Below are 18,383 nucleotides of genomic sequence, written 5' to 3' on the forward strand. Positions count from 1 at the left end.
ATGTTTTAGCAATTGTTTCAGTGTCAGTGACTTTGATGCAATTAACTCATTTCACGCTTAGGCTGTTAAACTGTTGTAACAGCTACATAAAGTAAATTTGTTGATACCTGTCTGATGATTGGAGACCTTAGCTAATATTATCTGTATATTTAAATGTTTACATCATGCTGTTGACTGTGATCTACACTGTCTGCTGTATTTCCTCATAGCTTTGCTGAATTATTCTGCACCTGAGGTTGTTCTGTTACTCTCTTAATGAGAGATATGGAAGAACCAAGTCTTCCTTGCTTATATGTAAATGTAGAATTCTTATATTTTGTAATTAACTTCAGGAAATTTCCCCTGTGTAGGAGGGGGACATTTTTCTGAGTCACCCAAGCAATGACTTGGCAAATTTAGAGCCAGATTTGAGTATCTCTTAACCCGTTCTGAGCTATTGATTTTGTTTGGTTTTTTTTGCTTCCTGTGTAAGTTTGTTTTTGATAAAAATGAGTTAATTATTTAGAGTGGGTCAAGGAAATACTAAAACAAACAAGAAAAAAAAATACAGTATTTTGATGAAATTTAGTAAGGCAGTGCAGAACTTTCCTTATTTCTGCCCTGAAAGAATGGTGTCTCAGGAATGCTTCCCTCTACCCTCCTCTGCCCTGGGTGTTGTGTTTGCAGAGTATTTTCTCTGTGTTTTTGTGTGAGAACTGTTGCTGTAAAATAACAATCTGCTCCCTTATTAGGGTAAACTCTAAGCTGGCTTCTAATTCACAGTAAACTCGTAATGTTTCTCACGCAAGCTTTTCTGTTATTGCAGTTAGTGTTAATTGGGATAGACATATCTGGCCCTTTCTGTACACTGTGCCTTTTACCATAATATGCTTCTGGGTTAAATTTTGTGGTGTCTGAGAAAGTATGTGCTACTTTCTCAAATAATTTGGAGTGGTGGATAAAGTTTCTTAATTGGTGTTTACTCATTAGCATTGTAATGGGATAATCCAGAGAGAAAATCGTGCTTACGCTTCCCGAGCTGTTCTTGGACCCACTTGAGTTAGTGCAGTTGTAAGTCACTTTATTGCTCCTCTGAACTTCTGCAGTCTGTTTTCCCCTCAGTCAAATGCTGTCTGTTGTTAATAGAGACACAAATGTAACAAGTCATCTAAGAAGAGGTGGAAAAGAGCTTTAGAATAAAGTTATGCAGATTTTATGTTGTGCAGTTAAAGTTCAGCTGACTTCTCAGACCTGCTGAGATCAGGGTCTTTCACGGATCGAATTGTTTTCTCTGACCTTGGCTGATAAACCTGTGGAAGCCAATAGGCCTGAAGTGTTGGCTGGTCTGATACGGGTGGGTTTGGCTGTGCCAATACAGGGCATTCACTCTCCTTTTAAGCTGGTGTGAATCCACAATAACTCTAAAGCTCATGAAACGGGGCTGTGTCCCTTTATATTCAGGAACTGAAATGCTGTGGCCTGAGTTACGGATGAATGCAGATTAATCCATCAGAATGGCTCCGTTTTAAATCCACATATTTTAGCTGCGATGGTAACTGGATGGATGCTCAAGTCTGATAAGAAGGAAGCCCAAGGCAATTACAGCCAATGTACAAAGCTTTGTCATGGAGATAGTGCATCCGACTCAACCCAATCCAATCCTTGTGTCTCTTTGTAGTCTCCCTCAGAGTGGGAGATGCTGTGTGTCAGGACAAATGCACCTCCTGACTCCGAGTGAGTGGTCTGATGATGTTTCATTTAAGTTACAACAGCTCTGCTGAGTCTGGGTGGAATATTTGACTATAAAACCTTCCCAAAGAAATGTGCCCACTTGAGCATTCCTGGCTAAATGTGAATAGCCAGAATCTACCTTCTGTAACTGAACTAATCCCTGTGGATTCTCCAGTTTGTAAACTCTTTTGGGTGTAAATGGTGTCTCCCTTCTGTGACACAGGGTTGTAAGGATACTGCCGATACTCTGCTGCTGATAAAATGATGCATGTGTTCCTGTGTATTTCATGTTACCACGAAATCTTTGTATCTTGTGTGCTTGGGTCCCTGCAGGAAAGGTGCTGGTATTCCTGGACAGCCACTGTGAGGTGAACGAGATGTGGCTGCAGCCGCTGCTGACTCCGATCAGCGAAGACCGCAGGACTGTGGTGTGCCCCGTGATTGACATAATCAGCGCTGACACGCTCACCTACAGCTCCTCCCCGGTTGTGCGTGGGGGGTTTAACTGGGGCCTGCATTTCAAGTGGGATCTCGTTCCTGCGTCAGAACTGGAAGGACCCGAGGGAGCTACGGCTCCGATCAAGTAAGGCTCCTCCTGCATGGTGTGCAGCAGCCTGTAGCAGAGCTTATGCTATTCTGTATCATATCGAATTATTTCAGCTTTAAACTATGTTGATGTTTGTTTCCAGTCTTGTGTTTGGCTTAATAATCATGATTTTGATAACCATCTTGTCCTTAGTAATAGCCCACAGATCCCACTAGGATAGGCTCTGGACTTTCTGTAATGATATGCTGAAGAATTGCTAGACTGGGAAAACATTTTTGTGGTCATATGAAGGTGATTTTGTAGCTGATGGGAGAAAACGCAACATTTGGTAGTCTTCTATGTCAACACTTTCTCTGTATAGCTTTCACTTGTGCTTTTTTCTCAAGCATTTGTCATAAATCTTTGCAAATGAACACACACAGATGTGAAGACCATCTTTAAAACACTACTTGTCTCTTTGCACAAAGTGGGAAGTGAAATTGTCTATTGGAAAAAACATTGTTTATTGGAAGCCTGTCTTTATTGTTTTTGCAGTCAGAATTGCTTGAGAGTCATTCTGAAACAAAAGTCCTTGTGAGACTTAACACTAGGACTTGAAAGCATCTTCCTTTTAACCATTGGCAACTGCCTGACCTGTGCAGAACTGTCAAGATCTGGTTCCTACTGGATGTGTAGTTGTTACAAAGTGATTTTAGTAGATACCTTTCTTTAATAGCAGAGATAGGGCTCAGACAGGAGAACAGAAGCTTTCCCAGTGTGAATCCCTTCATGAAAACAGCTACTGCTGGTAGAGCAGTGAGAAGAAGCTGATTGTGCTGTTTCTAGTTGCAGGTATCAATTTTGGTAGAGAATTCAGGTTTATAAAGGGGATTAATCTTTTTTTTCCCAAGACAAACTGACTGCTTGCAAAGGGAAACGGAACTTGGGTGCTATCACGTCTTTTTCATTCTTTGTTCTTGGACTGTAAATGAAAAGCATTTCAGGCTGATGCAAGCAGCTCCAGCACAAGGTTCTCTGCTGTGGTCTGACAGCTTTGCAGTATGTCCATGTCTACCCATCACAAGACTGTTTGAGAAGCCAGGAAACTCCTTAAGTTGTTTAACAGTTTGATTTGTATGTAAAGTGTCGCTGTAGCAGTTACTGAAGTTCAAAGGAAAGGACAGACTGAGGAAATATGAATGGAGATCCAACACAAAGTCTTAAAATCTTTATTCTGTTACTAACCTTTGTCACAGTTAATCTGGAGTATGCCTAGAGATCGCTTGTTGCTGGATTCAATATTATTGCCTTCCTTCAACCTACTTTTAGGAAAAATTCCTATGGAGAAGGCAGAGAACTTTATACTTGAAGGGAGCCTCATCATCGAAGGAGGTCACATTTTCTGAGTATGAAAGTGACTTTTCCTACTTCAAGGTCTCTGCCTGCTTTGAAAGAGAAGCTAGACTGCTATTTAACCTTCAAGAATGGCTTTCTATCAAATGGAAAGTCTTACATTTTTATGATCTAGGGACATTTGTAATGAAAAATTTTGGTGTCAGGGCTGGAAAAACTGAGAGGAACCTTTCAACCTAGGCTTTAAAGTAACAAAAACTGTAGTAGAGCAGTTCCCACTGTGTGGGAACAAGCAAGAAAGTCCAGATTTAGGATTAGTTTAATCATGGGGCTATATTAACAAAGATGAGAAAAAGCCTGTTCTCAGACAATTGTGTTCCCACTGTCATGCGACATTTACCTGGTGTCTTTATTCCATTTTATACTCTTCTAGGGCATGCTCATACCATAACTGAGATGAGCAATTTAATCGAGACTGTAGAATGGGCATCATATACAGACTTTTACAAACTACACCTAGTTCTAGTAATACACAGGCAAGGTGAAAAACTGGGAAATTCCAAGGAGAACATCAATGCAAATGTAAAAACTCAAATAACTTATTAATTACTTCTCAGCTGACCATGGCATTGATGATGAAACAATGCTGATCCTGGTGCTTGAATTCTCTCTGAGATAGTGCCATTTCTTTTAGCAGCCTTCTTGGCTTGTATAACTTTTAAGTTTAGGCCTTTATTCACGTAACTGTTATTTCTTGACCTAATGCAATATGGGGAAGTACAGTGCTCTCTGGGTTCTACTCTTTTTCCTGCTCAGTCAAGCCCAGTCTGTGTGACTTGCTCCTGTACGAGGGAGAAGAGCTTATTTTAAGTGTACGTTTGTGCCTGTAGGGGAAATTAGATCTGTTTTTACCAGAAGCTAATTAATGGTGGCTCCTAATTTTCAATTTAGAAAATGTAATGGACTCCAAACTTGCCTGGGTGTTTACTTTTTTCCTCTTTCCCTGTCCCATCCTTCTTCCTCGAGGTTGTTTACTGTATGTAGGAATATGCTGTACCAGTAAAGCAATAGTAAAAGACCACAAATACCACTTACAGACCTGCTTTTGAAAATGTATGCTGAGATCATAGACCTGAAGTCCCTTAGAAATTATAAGTAATCAAGTTGAAATTGTTTTCAGTGGGTCTAAATGTAAGTTTTTTATAACTGATCCAGCTAAAATCACAGGTTTTGTCTAAAAGAGTGAACTACTTCCATTTTAGGTCACCTACTATGGCAGGAGGCCTGTTTGCCATGGATCGTGAGTACTTTAATGAACTTGGACAGTATGATAGTGGCATGGACATCTGGGGAGGAGAGAATCTGGAAATATCTTTTCGGGTAATCTTGCTTATATGTGTATTGGAGTATGAACCTTTGTCTTGCTTCTTCTCTTCCCTCTTTATGCTTTCTTTAGCACTGGAATAGCTACTTGTGCACCAAAACCAATGTTTTTCGTTCTAGGAAGAATGACTAACTAGCTTTTACAATAATTTTCAAGTTAAATTTTAATGGGAAAATTGAAGAGAATTCAGCTTGGCTGGAAAAATAATGAGAAAATCATTATCAGGAGACTTGAAAGCGATGTTTCATTGGGCTGTTTGTTTTCTTTGTTGTCACTCCCCTGATGGAAAACAACTGTATGTGCTCAATGCCATGTATAGCTCTTCACTTTTGTGAAATGGATTAATCAGCAGATTTGATTAGTCTGTCCAAAAAGTGAGATGCTACCATAAGAAATATGGAATGGGGATTAAAAACTGAAGTTAACAAACAACAACAACAAACTCTGAAAAGAAAAGGCAAACAAAAGCAAACTATATACGCCAAAACTTTAGAGGAATCTGTTAAATAGAGAAATCAAGCTTGGAGTTCAAAAATAAGAACAGGCACTTCATAAATTGTATATTCAGGGAGCCTGATGAGGTCTGGAAGCCCTGTCTCCCTAGGGAAGAGTTGTGAAGAAAGCAAAAAGTGACTGATCTTATCCAGTCACTTAAAAGTGAATTGATTATAAACTGTTCCCTTGATGATATCGAGTGATCTATGTTATCTGGTGTGGACGTGTGATTCATGTGTAGGCGAAGAGATTCAAATATCTTAATCTGAAAGTTAAATCCCAGCCCATACATTCCAGTGATTTCAAATAGGTCATCAAAGCATAATGTTTTGGAATAGCAAAATACTTGTTTTGGGAAAGCCATTATGTTTTAAGTGGAAGGTGTGATGATATGACCCAATTTTTTGTCCAACCCAAAGATCTAGTAATGTAACTTGTCAGAAAGCATGGCATTAGACCAGTGTTGCTGACACTTAATTCCATCATTGCACGTAAACCTACCTGAGTATCTCTTTGAGGGGAGGAGGTAGCGAGCCTTATCAGTGTGCAGACAATGAGCTATGTTCTGCTTTTGTTTGGACAGATCTGGATGTGTGGAGGCAGACTCCTGATCATCCCCTGCTCCAGGGTGGGACACATTTTCCGTAAAAGACGTCCCTATGGCTCACCACGGGGCCAGGACACCATGGCTCACAACTCCTTGAGGCTGGCACATGTGTGGATGGATGAATACAAGGTAAGAACTGTTTCTAGGACGTGAAATAGTTATTAACTGGCGTGTTTGTCTAAGGACTGTATCACAGTGAGGTCTGTTGGCATTTCTAACAGGGTCTTGCTTCTGTATTCTGACTTCCTAATGTTAATTTTGGTACAGAATCCTAAATTCTGTAGGCTTGTGGTTTTGGTTCTGAGTGTTCAGATTTATTCCCTGTTACTTACGCTGCCTGCAGGAGATCCATTTTTATGTCTTTTTAAATGAAATAAAAGATGATGAATGAGTTTCTTGTAAGCTCCTCATTGTTTTGTGTCCAGATCAATATCATGTGGCAGCCGTATGCCTTCAGGTAGTTTCTGTGCTGGTGAGAGAGTGGTTTTGTTCTTTGTTTTAATTAGCAGTCTGAGTCTTGGTCTGTCTAGCCCTGCGAGTTCAGTCGGGATCGACTTCTGGATTCAAGGGCAAGAGTGTTCCTTCTTTGTTTTCTTACTCATGCTTTTAAAAGTGAAGCCCAGTTCTCTGATACTTGGGGGCATTTTGCATTGTGAGACCATAGGATTTCCTTTCTGGCCAGCTCCTGTGGTCCCGACTATTTCTATACAAGCCATACTTTCTTAAATTTATATTCCTTAAAGGTCTATGTTTCAAAACCCATCCTTTATCTGGATGCCCTTTCACTTTGAGGAACCTATTAAGAGTCATTAATTTTTATCTCCCTTCTCCATAACGCGTCGGTAGATTTGATCTATCGCTTTCCCTTTTATTGGTGTCTGGGCACTGTTGTTTTGTGATTAATGACGGCTTTCTCTGCAGCTTGGAATTGACTCTTTGTTGTTCCCAGCTAATACTGCTTTGTCCAAAGAGGACTTAAACTGCTGATTGTAGCAGTCCCTTATCACAGAATTGTGTTCTGACCTTTTCCAGCTGTTTCTAATCTAATTCCGCGATAGTTGCCAGAGACTGTCATTATGACAGATTTATGGTTGGAAGGCAAGCTCGGAGATATTTTTGTCTAAGTGATTGTGCGATGAACAGAACAAAGATAAGACAGAGGACCTGTTTTGCAGCAAAGAGCAAATATCAGCATTTAATAAATACAATTGCATGATGGAAGGCAAAGAGCAAAATTTACGCTTTGCTTTTGACAGTTACAAAATAGATCTCAGTTCATGCATACAATGGAAATAAAAATAAATAAATAAATCCTGAAAAGGTAGGATACTAAAATTTGAATTTAAACCAGAAAAGAGGCAACTGGAATAGCAGGGCTACTCTTTTGAAGCAGACCACTTTCTCATAGTAATGACCGGTCTGTTTCCAAACTTTCTCAGAGTTGTCCAACATTGCATTGTATTTGGTGCTTCCTCCTTCTTGGCTTTTAAAAAAGTGATGTATCAAGGCCATCTGAATGCTCGAAGGTCTTGATAAGGACAGACGTGTGATGTGTCTTGAGATGATCCGGTCTGTTATCTCTAGTCTGGAGAAGGCACCAGGTAATTGAAAAGTGTCAGAACAACTCTACTGTCAGTAAATTCCAGGTGTCTAGCAGAGATGAATCCAACAAAGTGCCACAGCTCAGTGCCCTGAAAACTGATTTTTAAATAATCTGATTAATCTGATAAATGAATTGATGTAAATTACCATGCCTTTCCTATGAACTCTGTAAATTCATCTGGAATTAGACTCTGAGGACATTTTTCTTCTAGTTCTGGTAGTAATATTGATGAATGAAATTCACTGAAATAAAACTCTTGAGTTCTGCAAGTTGGAAACCAGTAATTTGAAATTACTCTCTTCCCCTTCTCCCTCAACCTCTTTCTCTTAAATACAGGAGCAGTATTTTGCTTTGAGACCTGAGCTAAGGACGAGGAACTATGGAAACATTACCGACCGTGTAGAATTGAGAAAAAGATTGAACTGCAAATCATTTAAGTGGTATTTAGATAACATCTATCCTGAGATGCAAATATCTGGGCCCAATGCCAAAGCTCCGCAGCCAGTTTTTATTAATAGAGCACAGAAACGACCAAAAATAATCCAGCGTGGAAGGGTAAGATAACCTTTCTTAAATACAGAAGTCTGTCTTGAGAGATTCTTTTTCAGAAAGATTTGCTGAAATATAAGGAGAGTCTGTTTCTGTAAAGCACAGAGTTTTAGTTTTTGTAACAAATTGACTTGAAAGTAACTGAACGTGTGCCTCTTAAAAAAAGGTAAAAAGATTTTAGGTCATCTTCAGAATAGATACTATTCAGTGAAGTTTCTTACCTTAAAGCTCTGAGTTACGAAGTTTTGGTGCCTTTAGAGTGTGCTTTCGTGGCTGTTGGATAAAGAGAGATTTGGCCTGAAATACTCATGCTCTGTTGGTTTGAGATAAGAGCGCAATATAATTGCTTTCTGAACTCACTGCTTTTATTAGATAATTTTCTGCAAAGATGACCATTTGCACCTGATGGTGGCCTTTTTAGTCTCAGCTCCTAGATAATGAGCAAAAATGTCTTGCTCCTTTTTTTTTTTGTTTTAAGTAGAAGGGGAGAAATATATTTTGATGTGTATTCATGAAGGAAATCCTGTTAAAGATTCATGCCTTAGCTCTGACACCTGCCTTCATAGAGCTGTACAAAGGCAAAGCCAGCATGTATTTGCATCTGTTCTCTCCGGTGCCAGATCTGGCTAACAAGTGCTTTTTGTGCTTGCCAAAATAATGGAGAGCTTCCAACCTGATGCAACTTTATCAAGGCCCTCTCAGAGAGGACCTCTTGAACTAATGGATGTGGGCAGGGCTGTGCTAACCATCATCTGTCTCGGCAGCTGGCACCATTAAGTAGTGGTGTAGCCCTCTCCACAAGGTAATGCAGTTTGCCTACTGACATTTGCTGGTCCTATAAGCACATTCAGGCTGGAGGACCAGAGCTCACAGGCAACCTATTGACATCATCAGACTTTTATTTTTGCTTGGAAGCAGCTGCCTGGGAAGCCACGACTCGTGTAGTATTCTTATAATTGTGTCCCAGCCAAGTTGTAAAGTTATTTATTAGGGCAAGCATGCTAACTTCCCGGAATACAACCGATACAATGAGCTGATGTTGTTATTCTGTTATTCCCCTAGTCAGACTCTTTTTTTTAAATTTCTCTCCATGAAATTTAATGGCTTTCTGCTTTTATTCAGACAAGTTTAAGGAAAGGCCGATCTGGGGGGAGGCTACTGAGGCACCAAGAACAGTAAGGGGAAATCTTCCACACTGATTTTTTATGGTTGAAGTTGGAGGACAAACTCGGTGTATCCTTTAAGAAGAGGGAGACGAGACACAGAAAAATGCAGTTCCTGAGCTTGATTCTCTGGGGTTCGAGGATTATGCCCAGCATTGTGTGAGAGCGTGAGCCTTGGCTCCGATGGCTGCATAAACTAGTTCCAGATGCCTACAAGGAACAGAGCGATCAGCCAATGTCACCGCCGCCTGCCAGACTCTTCAGGGTTCGGGATGAATCACTCCAAATCCCAGCTTATTCCCAACAACTAATTGGGCCAGAGATAAGTGCTGGTTTGACAGCTGGGAAGAACTGTAATGATCACAAATCGTGACAGTTCTTAACAGTGTTATCAAACACTGATCATTATGGCCAATAAAAACAAGGGGGGAAAAGAAATCATATAGAAGTCGCATAGCTGTGTGGTTTGAAAGCCTACTGTTGAGTGAGGAATGATGAAAATGAGATCTCTCCTCGAAGTCCCTGGGGTGTGAGGAAATGTTACTTAGAAGGTTTTGTGTAATTTGTTTCAGATGTGCAGAGGGAACAGGCGAAACATGGTGCGCTTGCGGAGGCTGTTGTTGATGTGTCTTGGGACAGCTATTTCCAGAAACTGTGTTTAGAGCAGAGCATTATTTGCTGTTTGTGCTCTCTAATTTTTGCTGTCGTGTGATGGAGCAGCTCGTTCTTTTTATTACTGGAAATGTCTCTTGGTTTATAAAAATCTGCAGAATCGATACAAATGCCAAGGCAGCGATGTCTTGGCAATAAAATGCAACTGGCTAATTAGTCAGCCTGGCCCCAAGCTCAGGACAGCACATAGATACATCTCACTCTTCATCCAGCTGCAGATTGGGGGTAATTATTTTAATATCCACGCCAGATCTGCCACCCTGCCATCTCCCACACTTGCAAGGGTTATCAAACGTGTTCCCCAACACTTGAACTGGAATGGGCACTTGGGAGGTCCTTAAATTCGTCCCTTCTGCCCTGATCTGTCACTACCTGGGACCTCTCTTTTGTGGAGGGTGAAGAAGGGAAAGAAACTTGACGGAGTACGGTCTGCATGTGCTAGGCCATGCTGTGTGTATTGCACTTGTAGCATAAAGGGAAAACTTGAACGTAATTAGAAAGCAAAATGGAACTATTTAATGCTGTCTTGTTGTTCAAATTATCTGAAAAACAAAAGGGTGTTTTTAAAAGGGAAGGAGGGCTCTTACTACAACTTGTGTGTGTGTCTGTGAGCACACTGTGCTTGCAAAGTATTACCATATGCTCTGTTTGGTACGGGATGTTTGTTGTTTACTCTGCCCATCAAACTCTCTTCCTTTTGTAGCTGTATCACCTTCAAACCAACAAATGCCTGGTTGCCCAGGGCCACCCGAGTCAGAAAGGAGGCCTGGTAGTGGTTCGGGAATGCGACTACAACGATCAGAACCAGGTATGACATTCCTGATTATCCGAAGAGCTATCTTACAGACTTCTAATGCGCCTTCCTGCTGGCAAGATGCCGCGGTGTAACATCTCATCAGCCAGCAGGCTGATCCCAGAGCATTGTTCAAACCACAGCGCTGGCAGAGGAGGCTGTGGAACTTAACACTCTGCCTGCTGAGTGCTGGGTATCGTAATCTTCTGTCTTTATGGGCTGAATCTCCGTGTGTGGCTGAAGGCTGTCCTCAAGAGGGGTTCGTAATCTGCTGATTGACACTTCAGAGTTTGTAGAAGCTTTCAGCCAGTTCCTCGTGCTGGATTCAAGGCAGCCTTCTCCTGGCCTGCTGTTCTTTGTGTGTTGTGTGGTAGTTTAGGGTGAATGAACATTTTATTGCTATTACTATATAGAAGGAATTCTAAGGAATTTAGAAAACACTTTCACATCCCACAGATGGGATGTGAAAATCTAACAAGAATTTGTTGTATCACTGCATGAAGTCTCTGCTATTCCACTTCTGTTCTTTCAGGCAACAGAAATTCAGGCCTCCAGTAAAAAGAAATCTCCAGGGTAGAGAGATTCTCACTGAATGCCTTAAAGACTCTTACCTAGCTAAGAGCTGCCTTGAGAGCATTATGGCATCCAAGTCTTAAAATCTAGATCTCATCTAAAGAGAAAAGCAGTCAAAGACACAAGGTAAATGGAGCAGGAGATGCAATGCAGCATAGCTTTATCAAAGGAGGGTTGTGCTAGACTAACCATGAAGTAGGCAGTAGCATTCAGGATATGGAAACTGCAAGAGCAGAAGCAGGACGATGTGTAGTAATCCAGCAAAATTGTGCAGTCTGTCAACTACTGGGACCTTCTGCTCCTGCCTGTGGTCTCACCAGCTGAACATGGCAGAGGAGGATGGTGTCAGGGTGAGTGTAGTTGGCTGTAGACACGTGTTTGAATCCTGTTTGACTCCTGGATGAACTGAAGGTGGAATGGGAATCAAGATTTGGGTCACGGAATGGCCTCTGACTGCGTAACTGTAACCAGCTGGCACCAGTAGTTGTACATTCATAGTGCCAGAGGTGCTAAGCTGCCTTCAGAGCCTTGCAGCCTGTGAAGGAGAAAGCAGAAATTACTTCCCTGTGGATGATGTCCCAAGTAAGAACCGATGGGTCCTCACAGTTGGTTTCCCTTCTCTTCCATGTGCTGTTTCTAGTAGTGAACTGCCACATGGTTGGAGGAGGAAACCTGTTGTTTTTCCCCTTTATCAAAGCCTTTTTCTGATTTTTCTCCGGGAGACAGAAAACTTCAGTTAACCTTTCGGTTTTGAGGAAGACAATGCTCAGATTGTTCTTCTCTGGCTTTTCTCATGAATTTGGTTTACTAGCAGTAAACCAAGCAATTAATTCTCACAAAAAAACAACTGGCTGTGCTATCTTTAACAAATATTTTGATCTTCACCCAAGTATGTTAACCAACACTATGGTATTCTGCCATTATACTTGTTTTGCTCTCCTAATAAATCCCAAGAGTACGTCAGCCTGCTGCCTTGCACATCTTCTTGACCATTCTTGCTCTAGGTACATAAGAAAAAGAACGCTTAACAACTCCAGCTTATAAAATACAGCAAGAAACTTACTGAGTATTGCACGCCTTTGATTGCTATTTTTAGTAACACTAGCTGAAAAGGCCAACAGCTATAATTTTTGCTCTAGAACCATCTGTTCTGTGCCTTCAGCCTTAATACAAAAGCCTGTGTTGGGTCTGGTGAAAGGCAGGTACCCAGGGTGCTCGTGTACAGAAACACAACAATAACTGGACAATAGCCTTTGATTTTTTTTTGTTTTGTGTGTGTGTGTGTTTGTGTTTTTTCCATGAGCATTTAATTGTATTTTGACCTCCTGTAAGCTGTAAGCTCTTGGCATCCTGTGGCAGCGAGTACTGCAGCTTGGTTGTGCTTTCTGTGGAAATAATGTGATGCCACTTGGTGATGGTTTCCTCTGAAGCCAGTTATTTTTTCCCCAAGGAATAAGTTGCTGCTGTTCATCTCTTTCCAGGCTACTTTTGCTCTGTGAATACTTGAAAAATACACAGTACTGCTCAGTAAGAGGAAGGATCAAGGTGAACTCTACCTGGGGGAGCATGCAAAGGGCTGGGAAACAAAACTGAGCCTTCTTGAGACTCATTGTCACAGCTCTTTTGACTGGAAGGTGGTTGTCTGTGTAATTTTGTAGTTAGAAATAGCACAAGTAGGAGAGGTGAGAGGATTCAGTAGTGCAAAAAGCCTGAAGCAACAGAAGCTGAGATTCACAAATACTGAATGTGAATTTTGCAAGCTGAAGACTAACGTGGAATGGCAAGTTGTAGTTGAGGTGTGGTCGAGTGGAGGGAGTGCCAAGCTTGCCGAAGTAAACTCTCCTTCTTGTCTGACCTCCTTCTGAACACCATAAAAACTCAGGTGTCAAAGGAGTCTAAAAATACTTAAGGACTTGAAAAGATCAGACGTGATCTCTCATGATTTCATCTTGCATGAAAAGAAGCCTTAAAAAACGAACCGTGGAGTGGATTCTACTCAAAACCATCATGTCTAAGGTTAATCAGATGGTGAGGAGATGTCAAGGATGCTGGAGTACTTTGTACTAGAGCCTGCCCCAAAGGAAAAGAAGTGAGTTACTGACAAACTTGGAAGAGGAGCATTGAAGAATGAAGGTTTTGGAAGGAAGCATAATGGCCAACACAGGACTAACCCGTGGGAGTGTTTGTGATCTGGCATTGGGCTGATCTGGCATGGGTTTGTCATCTGTCTGATGCCTCCTTGCCTTTTCCCGACCCAACTGCTTAAAGCCAAGTTCCTTTTCCAAAAAATCTCCTCACAGTCTGCTGAGTTATGTGTATTTTTCTACTCCTGCTTAGAAAGAGGTTATTCTCCTCTGTGCATTTGCTTCATTTGGATAATTCCAGGTTTCTATAACTTAGCAACATCTTAAGCTTTAAAAATACGACTGTCGCCAGTCAGGCTGGGAAGTGGCCAGGTCTGCGAGCGTGTGCCTCTGTGCTCTGTTCAGCGGGACTCTGAAAGAGAACAGATTTGGGCAGGAAAAAAACCTCAGAAAAGCTCTGTTAACACTGCTGTAGAACTTCATAAATGTCAGCATGTACACTTCAGTCTCTGGACCACGTGTCTGGAGTGTGAAGCTATGCCAGTTGGCCAGCCCTGCCTTTTCCTACACCCCTTGGCACTCTGAAAGCCAAAGGGCAGCCTGGTGCTTCCATGCAGCCTGGTGCTTCCATACAGCCTTGAAATATGTGTTCCTTAGGGGCAGGGAGCTTCCCTCTGCTGCCTACTGCAGCTTCCTTGGTTTGTTTATTTGCCCCAGGTTGGGGTCCTGGTTTTAATGCAGTTGCCTGTATTGACATTGGGCCTTAAGTCTTACATAGCTGACTCCATTTCTCAAAAGGAGAGATGGTAACGTGGGGTCATCCTCCTAGGCTGAGGCACCAATTGAGCCCTCTCCTCACTTGAATTTCCTCTAGGAGTTCAGCTGGCTGTTAGATGTTTACATTAATCACTGTGTGAATCTTCTACTGAAGGAAAAAAAAAAAAAAACAACAAAAATGCTCATGTGGCCCTGTGTCTCTTTATTATGATTTATATATTTAAAAAAAAAAATCCCCCTGTGCTGTATAGGGGTTTATGGAGCAAAGCAAATGCTGCCAAGGGGCCTGTCCTGCACCATTCACCAACCTAAATCCTATTTAACCCTAACTTAGATCACTGGTGACGTAGGGAGAGGTTTCTCCTTAACATCTACCTCTTTGCTTGTATTTGAAAATAGAAGCAAGCTGTCACAGTCTGCTTGCATCCCAGTTTTTCCCTTTGCCTCCAGTCCTCCAGTGAAAAGGGCGAGAGCTCTGCGGCGTGTGCAGCAGTCAGGGTGGCCCTGGGGACAGCAAGTCACAGTGCTGCTCTCAGCAGCAGGATCTGGGCACACCTCCATGTCTACAACCACAACTGTGCATGGGATGCACTCCCAGGTCGTAGGAAGTGGATGCCCAATGAAAATACCCCGTAACTTGTCTTTTTTGTTTGTTTGTTAAGAATAAAAGAATACCCAGTTTATAGTAGGAGACACATAGGAAGGACAAGGCAAGCCATCACCCAGACCTGAGCTCTAAATCCCAGGCTGGTTCCTTACTGGTCACAGGCCAACCTTCTGCTACTGGGCTTAAGCCTGAAGCCAAGCAAATCATGGACAAAAAAGCAAAGGAGAGCAGCTCGTTTTCCTTGTAGAAAGATGTTTCCAACCTATTTCATGGACTTCTGTGTGCTTGGTGCTGTTCCTGCCAGCCTGTAACACCGTGAGCTAAACATCATCCTGCCCCTGTCAGCAGCAACCTACTCAATAAATGTTGGAGTGTGCAAAGGCTTCAGTTACACGATAAAACCCCACAGCCTGGCTTTGCTTTCCCTGTGTTCAAATCTGTTACCAGTCTGCAAGGTCACAGTGGTACCCCAGTCTGAATTTGGAGCCATAACGTGTCCCAAACCTGGGCATATTTTTCTCCTTCATTTGTTTCCTACCCTAAATGCCTAATTAATCTGAATTGCACAGGATTTCAGTGCTGTTGTGAGTTCTTTGCTGTTCCTCAGCCTCTGATTAACATGGTGCCACTGCAGCCTTGTCTCCGTGCTCACCACCTCCACCTGCTGCTGGGGCTTGGCTCTGTCGTTCTTTCAGCAGGAATAATGTTCTGGCGAGTCCTGCTCCCTCTCCCTTTCCTCCTCCTCTTTAATCTTGACATGCTTTCTTTCTCAGGACAGGGTTTAAACCAAAAAAGTGTGTTAGAGAGCACAGAGCTCCCGAGTCTGGGACAAATGCTACTGTGACACCCGCATTTCTCCAAGGGAGCCGTTCCCATTCAATAGGCAGCAGGTTAATGAAGGAGCTGTGTGCTTTTCCATCCTGCTGCCCACCTGAGGCATTGTCCTGAAGCACAGCTCCACCCAGCAGCTTGCGTGTGACCCCACCAAACCACCCAGCAAGCAGGGATCAGGATTGCTTCTGTGTGCTTGATTTTTGCTGCCTGGAGTTCGATGTTTTATACACTGCATGAAACTTGTGCAGACTTTGTGGGGACACAAGGGGCAAGGAGGGCAGCTCCTGCAGTGCAACCAGACAGAGGGCCCTGCCTCCTCCAGCCCTAAGTCATGTTCAGCAAGCCAGCGAGAGCCAGCAGAGGTTGGGCACCAACTGCAGCAACCAAAGGTGCCTGGTGGTTTACCCCAGCACCACAAATACTTCCTCGTGTCACGTTAACACGTGGGAGAGGGCACGCTGATGGCTGCAGAGTGTCCCTGCTGGCTGTTAGAGGTGCGGTGGTTTTCAGCGTGACAACAGAGAAGCCTCCTGAATGAGGTGTGTGAATTCAGGAACCCAAGCATGATCTTGGAAACATGAATCCGTGAATTCTTGCTTTATCCAGCTTGGCCTTGGAGAGGTGTCTGGGCATGGGGCATTGCTGTGGGAGGCTGGGAAGGCGACTGAGCACTGCAGCTGTGTTTTGGTTGCTGGAAAAAAGGCAGAAAGCAGCGCAGGGTGCATCTCTGAAACCTGAAAACTCTGTGATAAACGCTGTAATAAAAGTCTTTCTCCTTCTCCTCTCAGGTCTGGGTTTACAACGAAGACCACGAGCTGATTTTGAATAATCTCCTTTGCCTGGATGTGTCGGAAACACGCTCGTCTGATCCGCCTCGTCTCATGAAATGCCACGGCTCTGGAGGCTCCCAGCAGTGGACGTTTGGGGTAAGCGGCAAGTGGCAGTACCACTAACAGGACATTTGGGTCGGGTTTAATTATGACTATACCTGAGATTAATTACCGAGCCAGTTGTGCTGCACTGGGCCTGGCCCACAGTTGAGGCAGTGTCAGCCCCCATAAGCATCAGTTTCAGCTTCAGTTTGACAGCAGAGTAGGACGCAATTGTAGTAAAGGAATCCCATCTGTGTGCCTCTCTTCTAGAAGAACAACCGCCTCTACCAGGTCTCCGTGGGGCAGTGCATGAAGGTGGTGGACCCGCTTAGCCACAAAGGGTACGTGACCATGGCCATCTGCGACGGGTCCCTGCCTCAGCAGTGGCATTTTGAGAGCTGAGCCAGCCAGCCCGGAGCGCCGAGCCAAGACCAGGAGCCCCTTCAGCCCCTCAAGGTCCCTATGGAGGGCTCTGCGAGGAGCCCTTTGCTGCTACCCCCACCACGGCCATTGCAAGGACCCCGCAGAGACGTCCTGCTGCGAGGCGCTGCGCTGCGGGCGCTCACTGGCCCCGAGTCGGGCGCAGCAGGAACAGCAGCAGCCCTGCTACAGACCCAACGCGGTCCCTCGGACTGCCCTGGATAACTGAACTGTTTTTAAGTAAGAGAAATTATTAGAGCGGTGTAATTTAAATCGTGAGATTTTAGCCTTGTGGATCTTTTGAATGACAGAGTCATTTTTGAGTATTTCATGCACAGTATCTCATTAATTTACATGTGTTTTTTTTTAGTATGGTTTTACTGGCCAAATTATTTTACTTCATCTGGAAAATATTTTTATTCCCTTTTATCTTTGGAAAATTGTCATTTGCGGTATTTAAATTTAGTTCTTTTAATTTACAATTTTAGGACATTTCACGTAGTTTAAATTCTTAGCTGTCATTCGTCACCCCATATTTAAAAAAAAAAAGAAGTAACTATTACAAAGTCTATTTTGATGACCCATGACAGTAGCTGCATTTAAAATAAAGGATCATTTTTTTATTAACCAGCATGGCTGTACTCTTTGTAGCCATCGGACCAGAAGGCACCAGGTAGGAGGCTGATGCAAACCAGCATTCACACAACTTCCCTCCTTTTCACTCCCTTTTCCTCCCAGATTTTCTTCCTTTCTCACCTCTGAAGGGTTTGACGGGTAATTTCTGTTTTTCTTCCTCTCCACTTCTCTGTTTCCTTCCTCCAAGTTATTTCACTGGTTACCTTTCCTTGACATCCTGCTTCAGCCCCAAATACTTCTTCAGCGTGTGTGGAAGCTGCTGCAGAAAAACTCTTTTTACACACCACATTTTTTTCTTAGCGTGTGGCCTTCTCCATCATGCCAGAGCTGGGGAGGTGCACGGTTGAAATAACAGCAGCATTGGAGCGGCCTCACCCTCTAACTCGGGCAGCAGAAACGTTTTCCAGGCACACCAATGCTCTGGCGTCCCGTTACTGGCATTTGGGCAGCGGGAGGCAAGTAATGATGCTGTTGGAGTCATTACAGACCGAGCCTTCCTGCGGAGAGGACGGAGTCACCTGGGACAAGTTGTATTGGGTCCTTCAGCGGGCAGCCAGGAGGGGAGAAAAAGTGCAAGAGAAAGACATCACGCAGGTAAGAGCAGCCCTGTGCTGCTGGCAGATGTTTGCCTTGTTCAGCAGGAGCAGAAGCCGAGTCCCAGCGCAGGGAGGAGCCAGGTACCCGGCCTGGAGTTATAAACCTCAACAGTCGGCTCAGGTGGATTT

At 43.2% G+C, this 18,383-nt stretch overlaps 1 protein-coding gene across 7 annotated transcripts in view; it reads left to right on the plus strand.

Moving 5' to 3' along the window:
• GALNT11 (polypeptide N-acetylgalactosaminyltransferase 11) overlaps nt 1-17,649 on the plus strand; it is a 43,643-nt gene extending 25,994 nt beyond the window's left edge. For 6 of the 7 annotated variants that reach the window (XM_068673410.1, XM_068673412.1, XM_068673413.1 and 3 more), the window contains exons 6-12: nt 2,044-2,293; nt 4,852-4,969; nt 6,052-6,204; nt 8,015-8,233; nt 10,766-10,870; nt 16,519-16,656; nt 16,873-17,649. In XM_068673410.1, coding sequence (XP_068529511.1) covers nt 2,044-2,293; nt 4,852-4,969; nt 6,052-6,204; nt 8,015-8,233; nt 10,766-10,870; nt 16,519-16,656; nt 16,873-17,004 — 1,115 coding nt within the window. In that variant the 3' untranslated portion in view covers nt 17,005-17,649. Of the gene's footprint in view, nt 1-2,043; nt 2,294-4,851; nt 4,970-6,051; nt 6,205-8,014; nt 8,234-10,765; nt 10,871-12,909; nt 14,678-16,518; nt 16,657-16,872 lie in introns of those variants that run through there. The other variant, XM_068673418.1, reaches the window with a different exon arrangement.
• Nucleotides 17,650-18,383: the final 734 nt, after the last annotated feature.

Source organism: Anas acuta, chromosome 2 (genome assembly GCF_963932015.1).
Source record: "Anas acuta chromosome 2, bAnaAcu1.1, whole genome shotgun sequence".
Lineage (NCBI taxonomy): Eukaryota > Metazoa > Chordata > Aves > Anseriformes > Anatidae > Anas > Anas acuta.